The following is a 14,595-nucleotide window of genomic DNA, read 5'->3' on the forward strand; positions in this document are numbered from 1 at the left end:
TTTCTAGGTTCAGATAAATGCAGTCTTGTTGACAGCTGTACTTTTATATAAAGTTTTACTAACACTTAGAGACAGGTCCATGACAACTATTATGTTATGACACAAACATAACAAGCAAAAAGTATGACTGAAGACTTTGTCCTCTAACACACTGTGACAGTAGCTTCAGCAAATGATGCTTCAGTCAAGGTCACTGTAAGTACACTGAAGTTTGTTTGGACAATTTATCCTTCACTAGTGATATGGTTGGTCCTGCTGACAACAGCCATGTGAACTGCAACATCTAATCAACATCAAAACAGGAAGAAGTCAGTCTAAAATTGTGCTTCAGATAGAATATGGAGACCATTTATCTAATGAACTGTAGGTCCTTTGATGGATCAAAAACATGTTTCAAATCCAGCTTGAGGGACCAATACTTTGCATGCCTAACACTAGAAGAGTAACACAGACACTTTCACAGAACTGCGCACATAGTAACATTTGCAGTGAATGGCTTTATTTATAGATACAATTACAAAACAAGCAAACAATGTGCAAAAACAATAAATAACCATACATAACTAATATAGTATTCATAAATATCAACTGAAATGTATCATTACATTTAGCAGCCAGCAACTGATCCTGAAATAAATAAAACTACAAATAGGGATGAGGTGTACAATACATTTCATTGGTCAGGTTGATTGTTGAAGGTGGTTATGTGAGCAACATACCAAGGTGAAGGGCCTTGTCTCCTTCTCTAAAACATACAAGCATTGGTGGAGTCATTCTTTTTATGAAGAGATCGTGTCACCACGGCATTTGAGACATGCTATGCTGTAATTGCCTGTCTGATGCGATACCAGAACATATAGTTTACTGTACTGTTCTACTGAATGATGCTATAGTTAACCAGCGCTAGGAGTTGCAGTGAATACATGCATTTAATAAGAGGACTTTACACATGTTTCATGCCTAGTCTATTAAGTATAGATATGTGAAGAGTTACTGCTCCCACTGATGGCCCAATGAAAATTATACAATAATATGTATGATTTGACCCCAAACTTGACCCCAAAATTGTACAAACTTTTTCATAATAAATTACATTTCTGAGATTATTTCAAAAACATACAAGATACGCATGGTCTGTTTCTTCATCCAGAGAACTAATGTAGATTTTGTGCACTTCAGCATTTATATCACACTATCAGCAACATTAACACTAAGGTGAGAGAGGTGAAGGCATAGAGGTGTATATAGCACACACCATCTGGTGGAAGGTGGAGTAGTCCATTGGAAGTCAAGCTGAAACCCTGACTTGAGATACACGCCAACCTTCTTATAAATCATATTGATGATATTGGAGGATTTGAGAGAAAGTTAATGTTGTGCGACTTTCCCTCAGATCAGGATTATACCATTAGAAGCAATAAGGAAGGTCCGTAAACAAAAACCGAATCGACATTTTTTTAAATATACTAAAAAGGCGAGAGCATTGCTGGTGGGGAGTTACAAAACAATCATACTAAAAGCAAGCATACGCAGTACAAAAGCAGTGTGACTGACTAGACTCACTGAGATTCACCCTCTATGGTTTCGTCAATAACCCACCTCCGTTTTGAAAATGTAAATTAGAACATATCTAAATATTACTGTGTGCAGTTCAGGCAGTTTAGCTGTGGCGACCGTTGATGATGTTCCCCCCAGGAGGAGCGATGTGGATGGAGTCCAGTATAGGCCGAAGTATCTGACCAAAGGATCTAAATGGTTAGACAGAGGAACAGGCCAGAGGGTCAGAGAGGTACACAAGTCAGTAATGCATTACTAGTATCTGTCGCTCAGCTACTAAGTATGTAGACTCACGTGGAGAGCACTTCAGAGGGCAGGTCTATGATGTAAGAAGGGATCTTCCGGCCTGTTAAGAACTGGGCCACCTCATTAGTGAAGGTGTTACAGTTGTGCTCAAACAACCTATACTTGTCGCCTCTATGGCAGAATAAGAACAGAAAGAAATCTCAGGTCTGAATCAGCTATCACTGCTATGTTGTGTTCATGGCTGATGTGTCCACCAAGGTGGTGGTGTAGAGGTGAGTTACCCAAAAACAACACTTTTTTTGTGACACATACACACCTGTATGTGTTCTCTCCTAGCAAGGACAGGTAGTCCATGAAGATCTCCTCTGTCACCTCTGTTTCTCCCAATTGCACCACAGTGTCTGGGGAACCAAGCATTGTTCCACCCTTAAAACACATAAAGTCCATATTATCCAACAAAACACCAACCCCCAAAACTTCTCTGTATATCCAATGCGTTTAACTTCCCTCCTCTTTGAAGGTCATACCAATGTAGGCCGAGTCTTACTGTCAGCTAGTGCAAACCTATGATAAAGAGTAGAGGGCACACTGAAGTAGGTCTTAGAAAATATTAGGAGGATATTAGCCAATACATAATTTTAGGCTTACCGGTGAGCAACTGGAAATACCCACTCCTCCAAAGTAGAACTCGTCTCCATAAACCACAATGGCTGAGTGCCTGTGAGAATTGAAACACAAGACTGAGTGTACAGTAATGGACGGTTACAATATGGACATGAAAATAATCATTCAAAGAATTGCAGTGACAGTAAAGACAACATTGTGTGGATTAATTGTATTGTCACAAAATGATAGGTGGGAGAATTCTTACCAAATGCCATCAAGTTGTTTTCCTGTAACACATTAAAATATATATACAGTTGAAGTCAGAAGTTTACATACACCTTAACCAAACACATTTAAACTCAGTTTCACAATTCCTGACATTTAATCCTTGTAAAAATTCCCTGTCTTAGGTCAGTTAGGATCACCACTATTTTAAGAATGTGAAATGTCAGAATAATAGCAGAGAGATAGATTTATTTCAGATTTTATTTAATTCATCACATTCCCAGTGGGTCAGAAGTTTACATACACTCAATTAGTATTTGGTAGCATTGCCTTTAAATTGTTTGTAAATTTTGGCCCATTCCTCCTGACAAAGCTGGTGTAACTGAGTCAGGTTTGTAGGCCTCCTTGCGTGCACACGCTTTTTCAGTTCTGCCCAGAAATGTTCTATAGGATTGAGGTCAGGGCTTTGTGATGGACACTCCAACACCTTGACTTCGTTGTCCTTAAGCCATTTTGCCACAACTTTGGAAGTATGCTTGGGGTCATTGTCCATTTGGAAGACCCATTTGCAACCAAGCTTTAACTTCCTGACTGATGTCTTGAGATATTGCTTCAATATATCCACAATTTTCCTGCCTCATGATGCCATCTATTTTGTGAAGTGCACCAGTCCCTCCTGCAGCAAAGCACCCCCACAACATGATGCTGCCACCCCCGTGCTTCACGGTTGGGATGGTGTTCTTCAGCTTGCAACCCTCCCCCTTTTTCCTCCAAACTTAACGTTGGTCATTATGGCCAAACAGTTCTATTTTTGTTCCAGCAGACCAGAGGACATTTCTCCAAAAAGTACAATCTTTGTCCCCATGTGCAGTTGCAAACCGTAGTCTGGCTTTTTTAATGGAGGTTTTGGAGCAGTGGCTTCTTCCTTGCTGAGCGGCCTTTCAGGTTATGTCGATATACAGTGGGGGGAAAAAGTATTTGATCCCCTGCTGATTTTGTACATTTTCCCACTTACAAAGAAATGATCAGTCTATAATTTTAATGGTAGGTTTATTTGAACAGTGAGAGACAGAATAACAACAAAAAAATCCTGAAAAACATGTCAAAAATGTTAGAAAATGATTTGCATTTTAATGAGGGAAATAAGTATTTGACCCCTCTGCAAAACATGATTTAGTACTTGGTGGCAAAACCCTTGTTGGCAATCACAGAGGTCAGACGTTTCTTGTAGTTGGCCACCAGGTTTGCACACATCTCAGGAGGGATTTTGTCCCACTCCTCTTTGCAGATCTTCTCCAAGTCATTAAGGTTTCGAGGCTGACATTTGGCAACTCGAACCTTCAGCTCCCTCCACAGATTTTCTATGGGATTAAGGTCTGGAGACTGGCTAGGCCACTCCAGGACCTTAATGTGCTTCTTCTTGAGCCACTCCTTTGTTGCCTTGGCCGTGTGTTGAATACCCATCCACGACCCATTTTCAATGCCTTGGCTGAGGGAAGGAGGTTCTCACCCAAGATTTGACAGTACATGGCCCCGTCAAATGATGCAGTGAAGTTGTCCTGTCCCCTTAGCAGAAAAACACCCCCAAAGCATAATGTTTCCACCTCCATGTTTGACAGTGGAGATGGTGTTCTTGGGGTCATAGGCAGCATTCCTCCTCCTATAAACACGGTAAGTTGAGTTGATGCCAAAGAGCTCCATTTTGGTCTCATCTGACCACAACCCTTTCACCAGTTGTCCTCTGAATCATTCAGATGTTCATTGGAAAACTTTAGACAGGCATGTATATGTATTCTTGAGCAGTGGGACCTTGCGGGCGCTGCAGGATTTCAGTCCTTCACGGCATAGTGTGTTACCAATTGTTTTCTTGGTGACTATGGTCCCAGCTGCCTTGAGATCATTGACAAGATCCTCCCGTGTAGTTCTGGGCTGATTCCTCACCGTTCTCATGATCATTGCAACCCCACAAGGTGAGATCTTGCATGGAGCCCCAGGCCGAGGGATATTGACAGTTCTTTTGTGTTTCTTCCATTTGCGAATAATCGCACCAAATGTTGTCACCTTCTCACCAAGCTGCTTGGCGATGGTCTTGTAGCCCATTCCAGCCTTGTGTAGGTCTACAATCTTGTCCCTGACATCCTTGGAGAGCTCTTTGGTCTTGGCCATGGTGGAGAGTTTGGAATCTGATTAATTGATTGCTTCTGTGGACAGGTGTCTTTTTTACAGGTAACAAGCTGCGGTTAGGAGCACTCCCTTTAAGAGTGTGCTCCTAATCTCAGCTCGTTACCTGTATAAAAGACACCTGGGAGCCAGAAATCTTTCTGATTGAGAGGGGGTCAAATACTTATTTCCCTCATTAAAATGCAAATCAATTTATAACATTTTTGACATGCGTTTTTCTGGATATTTTTGTTGTTATTCTGTCTCTCACTGTTCAAATAAACCTACCATTAAAATTATAGACTGATCCTTTATCAGTGGGCAAACGTACAAAATCAGCAGGGGATCAAATACTTTTTTCCACCACTGTAGGACTCATTTTACTGTGGATATAGATACTTTTGTACCTGTCTCCTCCAGCATCTTCACAAGGTCCTTTGCTGTTGTTCTGGGATTGATTTGCACATTTTGCACCAAAGTACATTCATCTCTAGGAGACAGAACGTGTCTCCTTCCTGAGCGGTATGATGGCTGCGTGGTCCAATGGTGTTTATACTTGCGTACTATTGTTTGTACAGATGAACGTGGTACCGTCAGGCGTTTGGAAATTGCTCCCAAGGATCTTTATTGGAATTTCCCATGATGTCAAGCAAAGAGGCACTGAATTTAAAGGTAGGCCTTGAAATACATCCACAGGTACACCTCCAATTGACTCAAATGATGTCAGTTAGCCTATCAGAAACTTCTAAAGCCATGACATCATTTTCTGGAATTTTCCAAGCTGTTTATTAAAGGCACAGTCAACTTAGTGTATGTAAACTTCTGACCCACTGGAATTGTGATACAGTGAATTATATGTGAAATAATTGTTGGAAAAATGACTTGTGTCATGCACAAAGTAGATGTCCTAACCGACTTGCCAAAACTATAGTTTGTTAACAAGAAATGTGTGGAGTGGTTGAAAAACGAGTTTTAATGACTCCAACCTAAGTGTATGTAAACTTCCGACTTCAATTGTATGTGTGTGACCGAGGCTTGACGCTGCAGATTAGCTCGCACACACCTGTTTCACTCGTCTTGTGTGTAGCTAGCTAGCTAGCTAGCATTTTAGCTAACGTAAACGTTGCAATATTGTTGAGCTGAAATTCTGAAGAATAAGCCTTTGAATAGCTAGGCTATACTGTATAAACCAAGCTCAAACGTACTTCAATTGGCAGGTTGTAGCGAACTAGCTAGCAAGTTAATAACAAACAAAAAATGATGCATTGCAAGAGTAATGTTGGCCTACCCAGCTAGCTAGCCAACAACTGGATCAAAGGTTTGCCGACGTGCTCAATCAATCTCAACCGGCAGCTAGCTACTATAGCTACACGGCTTCACTATCTGGGGAAGTTGTCGAGACTGAGCTTCACTTACCTAACATGATGGGGCTGAGATTGCGAGCCATTCCTCTTGACAGGTCGTATATATACAGTTGTACACTGTATGTTGTTGTGTCATTTTTATCCATTACGTTAAACCCCAAATATATGTTTGTTAGCTAGCTACGCTAACAGTAACGTTAGCTATCTTGCCTTTCTACTGACTGCTGATTAGCTGGTTTTACAAGGTTGCTTGTCTACTGAAAAATGTCACGAGATTATATTATCAGCTAAATTACCTGAACGTGGTACCTATGACGTGAGATATTTGGATGTCTGATTACAATCTACAAGTACCCTGGCTGCCAGAGTCAGTGGTCCCCCATAAAATTGCAGATTGGCATCTCATGGGCATGGTAGTGCATCAGCGCCTCCATGCGTCCACATAACACTGTAGAGGTTCTGTGGTAGAATGTCTCTGTTATAAAAAAGCATTGCCATCTATAAAATCCTCAACTACAGCTCCTCGCATCTGAACATTATCAATAGTCTTTCTAGCCTATTAAATGGGATTCACCCAGTGTGGACTGGGGAGTAACCATTGCGCGAGACAGTCGCTCTCCACTGTCCAGGTGCTGAATTTCTGATTTCCTATTCCCGCCGCTGTCCATGGTGCTGATACTTATCTTGCTGCTTTTAGCCTGTTTGTTTACTTGAACAACATCGTACCTTTCTACACTCATGACAAAGTTCACGAAGTCTTAGCCCTATCTTCAAACACCATCAACATGTAAGACTTACCCCAACCAAAATCAAGGCAGCCTTTAGTAATGGGCTAGCTATTATGAGGTGAAAGTGCATCAGCATCTTCATGTGTCCACATAGTGCAAAGGTTAGTTGGGGGTGATGTGATTGTCCTCCACCAAGTCTAAAGCAAGTAAATATAATACACCCATATTTCTGTGTGTATTATTGTTGCACTTGAGTCTTCAAGCTTCAGATCCAAGGGCATAGTGATTGTAGTTTTGTGGCCATCAATCATGGAATTGGACAGCAAAACCAACATTGATTGCATTTAGAGACTTCACAAGGTTTGACAGGTGAGTTAAGGGTTCTAACAAGTGTCTCATATAAAACTATCTTTACATTTGTATACTTTTGGTTGGCATAACAAAACCCTCTACATATTCAGTTATGGATCCATCAGGAGCTTGTAGTTCACTCCCACTTTGTTCACCCACAGGTTTACTCACTAACTAAGTGTCTGAAGGTTGTTGTCACATACAGTGCCTATCATAAGTATTCACCCCCTTGAATTTCTTCACATTTTATTGTGTTACAAATTGGAATTAAAATGGATTTAATTGTAATTTGTTTGTCAACGATCTACACAAATACTCTAATGTCAAAGTGGAGAAAAATGCATTTATTTTATATTAATGAAAAATAAAACACTAATATACTGTATCTTGATTAGATAAGTATTCACCCCCTGAGTCAATACATGATAGAAACACCTCTGGCAGCGATCACAGCTGTGAGTTTTATTAGGTAAGTCTCTAAGTGCTTTGCACACCTTAATTGTGCAATATTTGCCCATTATTTTCTAAATTGTTCAAGCTCTGTCAAGGTGTTGGGGGTCATGGCTAGACAACAATTGTCAAGTGTTGCCATAGATTTTCAAACAGATTTAAGTCAAAACTGTAACTTGGCCACTGTCTTCTTGGTAAGCAACTCTAGTGTAGATTTGGCCTTGTGTTTTAGGTTATTGTCCTGTTGAAAGGTACATTACTCTCCCAGTGTCTGGTCTAAAGCAGACTAAAGCAACTCCCCAGTCTTTGCCAATGTCAAGCATACCCATACCATGATGCAGCCACTACCATGCTTGGAAATAAGGAGGCAGTTACTCAGTGATGTGCTGGATTTGCCACAAACATAAGGCTTTGCATTTAGGCCAAAATTGTATTCCTTTGCCCTACTTTAGCAATGCTTACAGGATGGATGTTTTGGAACATTTGTATTCTGTATATTTCTATTCTTTTCACTCTGTCATTTAGGTCATTATTGTGAAGTTACTACAATGTTGTTGATCCATCTTCAGTTTTCTCCCATCACAGCCATTGAACTCGGTAGCTGTTTTAAAATCCCCAATGGCCTCATGGTGACGTCCCTGATCAGTTTCCTTACTGTCCTGCAGCTCAGTTCAGAAGGACGACTGTATCTGGGTGGTTTAATATACACTGCTCAAAAAAATAAAGGGAACACTTAAACAACACAATGTAACTCCAAGTCAATCACACTTCTGTGAAATCAAACTGTCCACTTAGGAAGCAACACCGATTGACAATAAATTTCACATGCTGTTGTGCAAATGGAATAGACAACAGGTGGAAATTATAGGCAATTAGCAAGACACCCCCAATAAAGGAGTGGTTCTGCAGGTGGGGACCACAGACCACTTCTCAGTTCTTATGCTTCCTGGCTGATATTTTGGTCACTTTTGAATGCTGGCGGTGCTTTCACTCTAGTGGTAGCATGAGACGGAGTCTACAACCCACACAAGTGGCTCAGGTAGTGCAGCTCATCCAGGATGACACATCAGTGCGAGCTGTGGCAAGAAGGTTTGCTGTGTCTGTCAGCGTAGTGTCCAGAGCATGGAGGCGCTACCAGGAGACAGGCCAGTACATCAGCAGACGTGGAGGAGGCCGTAGGAGGGCAACAACCCAGCAGCAGGACCGCTACCTCCACGTTTGTGCAAGGAGGAGCAGGAGGAGCACTGCCAGAGCCCTGCAAAATGACCTCCAGCAGGCTACAAATGTGCATGTGTCTGCTCAAACGGTCAGAAACAGACTCCATGAGGGTGGTATGAGGGCCCGACGTCCACAGGTGGGGGTTGTGCTTACAGCCCAACACCGTGCAGGACGTTTGGCATTTGCCAGAGAACACCAAGATTGGCAAATTCGCCACTGGTGCCCTGTGCTCTTCACAGATGAAAGCAGGTTCACACTGAGCACATGTGACAGACGTGACAGAGTCTGGAGACGCTGTGGAGAACGTTCTGCTGCCTGCAACATCCTCCAGCATGACCGGTTTGGCGGTGGGTCAGTCATGGTGTGGGGTGGCATTTCTTTGGGGGGCCGCACAGCCCTCCATGTGCTCGCCAGAGGTAGCCTGACTGCCATTAGGTACCGAGATGAGATCCTCAGACCCCTTGTGAGACCATATGCTGGTGCAGTTGGCCCTGGGTTCCTTCTAATGCAAGACAACGCTAGACCTCATGTGGCTGGAGTGTGTCAGCTGTTCCTGCAAGAGGAAGGCATTGATGCTATGGACTGGCCCGCCCGTTCCCCAGACCTGAATCCAATTGAGCACATCTGGGACATCATGTCTCGCTCCATCTACCAACACCACGTTGCACCACAGACTGTCCAGGAGTTGGTGGATGCTTTAGTCCAGGTCTGGGAGGAGATCCCTCAGGAGACCATCCGCCACCTCATCAGGAGCATGCCCAGGCGTTGTAGGGAGGTCATACAGGCACGTGGAGGCCACACACACTACTGAGCCTCATTTTGACTTGTTTTAAGGACATTACATCAAAGTTGGATCAGCCTGTAGTGTGGTTTTCCACTTTAATTTTGAGTGTGACTCCAAATCCAGACCTCCATGGGTTGATAAATTGGATTTCCATTGATTATTTTTGTGTGATTTTGTTGCAGCACATTAAACTATGTAAAGAAAAAAGTATTTAATAAGATTATTTCTTTCATTCAGATCTAGGATGTGTTGTTTAAGTGTTCCCTTTATTTTTTGAGCAGTATATAATCCACAGCATGCTTAAAGAGATATTCAATGTCTGAAACCAGAAACCCAGCCTAAAACCCCAAACAGCAAGCAATGCAGATGTAGAAGCACAGTGACTAGGAAAAACTCCCTAGAAAGGCAGGAACCTAGGAAGAAACCTAGAGGAACCAGGCTCTGAGGAGTGGCCAGTCCTCTTCTAGCTGTGCGGGGTGGAGATTATAACAGTATATGGCCAAGATGTTCAAACGTTCATAGATGACCAGCAGGGTCAAATAATAATAATAATCACCGTGGTTGTAGAGGGTGCAACAGGTCAGCACCTCAGAGTTAGAGACAGCAGGTGCGGTAGAGATAGAGAGTTGAAAACAGCAGGTCTGGGACAAGTTAGCACGTCCGGTGAACAGGTCAGGGTTCCATAGCCACAGGCAGAACAGTTGAAACTGGAGCAGCAGCACGACCAGGTGGACTGGGGACAGTCTCTTAAGTGAATACTTATGATACCCACTGTAAAGGGCTCTACACAGTCTACGCAAACGGATCCGACCAAGGTCCGTTTGCATCGCGTTCCAAAAATGCAGACACATAAATGTACATAGACTACGTAGAGAGTGATGCAAACAGACTCCGTCAGCTCTGTTTGCCTGAACTGTTTAGACCACTTAAGGATTTGTAATGTAAATTTACTCACTCTTGAAAAGAGACTGTCCACAGCCAGCCCATAAGTCATATTGGAACCTGTGATTGAACATTGCTGTATATCAGTGTTATACTATATCACAAAAGTAATATTTATAGATTTTAATAGGGGTGCCAATATAGCTCTGTGTTTGTGTGTGCGCACACATTCGCTTGTGCTTGCATGAGTCATGCGTATGTATGTCCTGCCTGTTTTCATTTACATGTTCAGTCCCAGTAGAGCAATCAGTGCAACAATCAATGTATCATGTATTATCAATTTTGAAACGATAAAAACAGTAGTTTTGTTATACTCTAGCAAAGGTAAAAGGTTAAAGTAGAGGGGTTGATCTACCAACACCTCCTTTTGCTTTTCATTGGTCACCTTGGAAACAGTTACCATGACATCTGGAGATTGTCGATTATGCAAGAGACCCAGGTGCAGAGAGGAGGCTGTGGGAGGGGTATGTAGGCTTTTCAACAATGGGGCAAAGCCTGGGACAAAAGTGGATACAGCTTGGGGCTTCCCCAATAGAGATTCAAATCAAATCTAAAATCTAATTGTATTTGTCACCTGCTTCATAAACAGGTTTAGACTAACAGTGAAATGCTTACTTATTGGTCCTTTTCCAACAATGCAGAGTTAAAGATGAAAAATAAAATAACAAATAGAAATAGTGACACGAGGAATAAATATGCAGTGAATAATAAATAACAATATCGAGTAAATAATAACATGGCTATATACAGGGAGTACCGCTACCGAGTTGATGTGCAGGGGAACAAGGTAATTGAGGTAGCTATGTATTGTAGATATAGGTAGGGGTAAAGTGACTAGGCAACAGTATAGATAATACAGTTGTGTGTGTGTGTGTGTGTGTGTGTGTGTGTGTGTGTGTGTGTGTGTGTGTGTGTGTGTGTGTGTGTGTGTGTGTGTGTGTGTGGAGTCAGTATGCGTGTGTGGGCGTATGTAGTGTGTGTATGCTGGGGTGTCAGTGTATATGTGACTGTGTGGTCCAGTGTGTGTGCATAGTCAGTGCAAGAGAGTTGGTGTAAAAAATGGTCAATGCAGTACTCTGGTTATCCATTTGATTAGCTATTTATCAGTCTTGTTTAGCATTCTTATGGCTTGGGGTAGAAGCTGTTTAGGATCCTGCTGGTTCCAGACTTGGTGCACTGGTACCGCTTGCCATGCGGTAGCAGAGAGACCAGTCTATGGCTTGGGAATTTTTTTTTTTTAATTGGGCCTTCCTCTGACACCGCCTAGTATAGAGGTCCTAGATTGCAGGGAGCTTGGCCCCAGTGATGTACTGGGCCGTACTTACCACCTTCTGTAGCGCCTTGCGGTCGGCTGCCTTGCAGTTGCCGTAACAAGCGGTGATGCAGCCAGTCAAGATGCTTTCAAAGGTGCAGCTTGTTGAACTGCCTAGAAGGCCAGCATCCTGGAGTCGCCTCTTCACTGTTGACGTTGAGACTGGTGTTTTGCGGGTACTATTTAATGAAGCTACCAGTTGAGGACATGTGAGGCATCTGTTTCTCAAACTAGACACTCTAATGTACTTGTCCTCTTGCTCCGTTGTGCACCGGGGCCTCCCATTCCTCTTTCTATTCTGGTTAGGGCCAGTTTGCGCTGTTCTGTGAAGGGAGTATTACACAGCGTTGTACGAGATCTTCAGTTTCTTGGCAATTTCTTGCATGGAATAGCCTTCATTTCTCAGAACAAGAATAGACTGATGAGTTTCAGAAGAAAGTTCTTTGTTTCTGGCCATTTTGAGCAAATGTGCTTTTCTTTCAAAAACAAGGACATTTCTAAGTGACCCCAAACTTTTGAATGGTAGTGTTGCTGATATGGCTGACTTGCTTAAATAAATGTGGTTTCTACTGATAATTGAGATGTACAAACTATGGCATAAGGGAATGACGAGCGGATAAGAGGCAATCCGTAATTTCGATTAGGACAGTAATGAGCGAGTTAGGATGGACATAGTCAATATTATTATTTATTCAGCACTTTTGAAATGTACAGCGACAGAATTCAGAACATGGGCCGTTCTTACGGTATTACAAGTCAGGGAGCATATAAGCATATAAAAGGGGTATATACGCAGACAATGAAAGCTCTTACAATATTTGATGATGACAATTCTCTAAAACAGGCTATAGGCTACATGTGCACCACCAGGTCAGAACAGTAGGCTAAATTATGAGAGGAAAGGTGACCAAATTATTAGGATGAGATAACATCGTCTACTAACAGCTTACTACACAACATACACTTAGTATTACTTTCTTAGCTACAGTATACATATCCCTGGCATATTACATCATTTATGCAGGAGCATACAATAAAAAAATGTCTCACCTTGTTGTGCTGTGCTCACTTGAACAGGAAGGTGGCGCAGAAGTCCTTCGTGGGCAAATTTTGTCATCAAAGTCTGGCATTCTCTGGACTTATGGTGCTTTCAAGACAACTGGGAACTCGGAAAAAAAGCAAGGTCTAATCATGACGTTAGTGATCTTCAGGGTGGAGCTCTAGAAAGAGGCCCGAGTTCCCGACTTGGAATTCCGAGTTGGATGACGGTTCATAATGTATTTTCCCAGTCGGAGCTCGTTTTTTTCTGAGTTCCCTGTTGTCTTAAACTCACTGAAGTCTGAGATTTCCCAGTTCCGAGTTTCCAGTTGTTTTGAAAGCGGCAGAAGTCATGCTGGATTGACAGCATGGCCAATGTTGAATGTTTATCCATTTAAGCTTGGAAAAGAGACCCTTAAACCCAGACTTGGACCACACATCCACTCCACTAAATAGCATGCAATGCTTGCAGTTAGCCACTTCCAAACCACTCATTGTTGAATTTGCGATTTCCAACTTGTTGTGTAATGTTTATGTCCAATGGCCGATGAGCACCAATACGTTTTATCTATCATTTCTCTTCGTAATTTCTCTTCATATGACAAGGATTGAAAAGATTTGCCAGTAGATTGTCGACTTGATTCATGATGATGACTGCTAGCTTGCAAGCTAAGATTTTGAAATATGATGTACACATTATCAGTCTAATCTTAGCTACTGTAGATATAACGTGATTTGACGTAATTTTATCTGTGGCCAATGACCTTGAGACTTCTTGGAAGGGTACTTCTAATGTAACTCTATGGCAGCACCCAAGGGGCTTGAATTTTCGAGCTCTCCCTGTAGATTTTGCAGTGACGTAGTGGCCCATGAGTGACACAACACTAAGCCAATCACGGTACAACTAGAGAACATTACCAACCCCTACGCTCCGTATTTTCTGCTGGCTGCCCCACCACCACAGAAAGCACTGAGCTAGGCTGAAACACCTGCATTTTGGAGCTGCCTTATTCAAAAAAGCAAAAAAGAGACCATGTTTGTATGTGGCTTTATTAACTCAATTATAATATATATATATTTTTTTACATTGTTTGCAAACTGATATGTGACACATATTAATGCCAAAATAACATGCAAAACAGGCACACAAAAACAACTGGTGGGCCCGCCCGATATGGCGGGTCACCACTGTGTGTTGTACATGGAGAAATGAAATAAAAATTATATCAAATTACCCTACGATAAGAGTGTGGTTGGGGCAAGTCTGTGTAAGCAAATGATTTGTGTTATCAATGAAATTATTATTTAATGAGGCTCTACATATTTTGGTTGAAAAACATCATCCTATTTCCTTTAGAAACCATTGTCATTTTTCCAATCTTGTACTTATCTTGTTTGGTTTTTGGTTACATGTACTGTAGAAGAAATATGTCTTCTTTTAGCTATTTTAGAAGCCCCTTGCTGTGTAATTAATGGCCGGAGTGCCATATTTGGAACCATTTTTGCACACAGCTGGAGGTGTAGACATTCCCCAACCAAACTGCAGAAGGCTTTCATTTCCAATTATTTCCTGTCCATTCAACTGTTGCATAAAACTACACTGTCCCAGTCCCA

The 14,595-nt window shown here is 42.0% G+C and overlaps 1 protein-coding gene across 1 annotated transcript; it reads right to left on the reverse strand.

Annotated features, from left to right (window-relative positions):
• Positions 1 to 477: 477 nt before the first annotated feature.
• Positions 478 to 6,552, reverse strand: LOC115199900 (desumoylating isopeptidase 1). Its single transcript, XM_029762438.1, has 6 exons — positions 6,211 to 6,552; positions 2,675 to 2,696; positions 2,452 to 2,521; positions 2,120 to 2,229; positions 1,852 to 1,974; positions 478 to 1,748 (listed from the first exon to the last, which is right to left on the reverse strand). The coding sequence occupies exons 1-6, from the start codon at positions 6,302 to 6,304 to the stop codon at positions 1,661 to 1,663; spliced, it is 507 nt and encodes a 168-aa protein (XP_029618298.1). The 5' UTR covers positions 6,305 to 6,552; the 3' UTR covers positions 478 to 1,660.
• Between the last annotated feature and the right edge of the window lie 8,043 nt (positions 6,553 to 14,595).

Source organism: Salmo trutta, chromosome 1, assembly GCF_901001165.1.
Source record: "Salmo trutta chromosome 1, fSalTru1.1, whole genome shotgun sequence".
Lineage (NCBI taxonomy): Eukaryota > Metazoa > Chordata > Actinopteri > Salmoniformes > Salmonidae > Salmo > Salmo trutta.

Bases quoted from the DNA above. Each gene is read 5' to 3' on its own strand.
- LOC115199900 (XM_029762438.1), bottom strand. From the start codon at position 6,304: ATGGATAAAAATGACACAACAACATACAGTGTACAACTGTATATATAC. The intron at 2,230-2,451 runs GTAAGCCTAAAA...ATGTGTTTTAAG, and splicing joins GTATTTCCAGTTGCTCACCG to GGTGGAACAATGCTTGGTTC. The intron at 1,749-1,851 runs GTGAGTCTACAT...CTAACCATTTAG, and splicing joins CCCTCTGAAGTGCTCTCCAC to ATCCTTTGGTCAGATACTTC.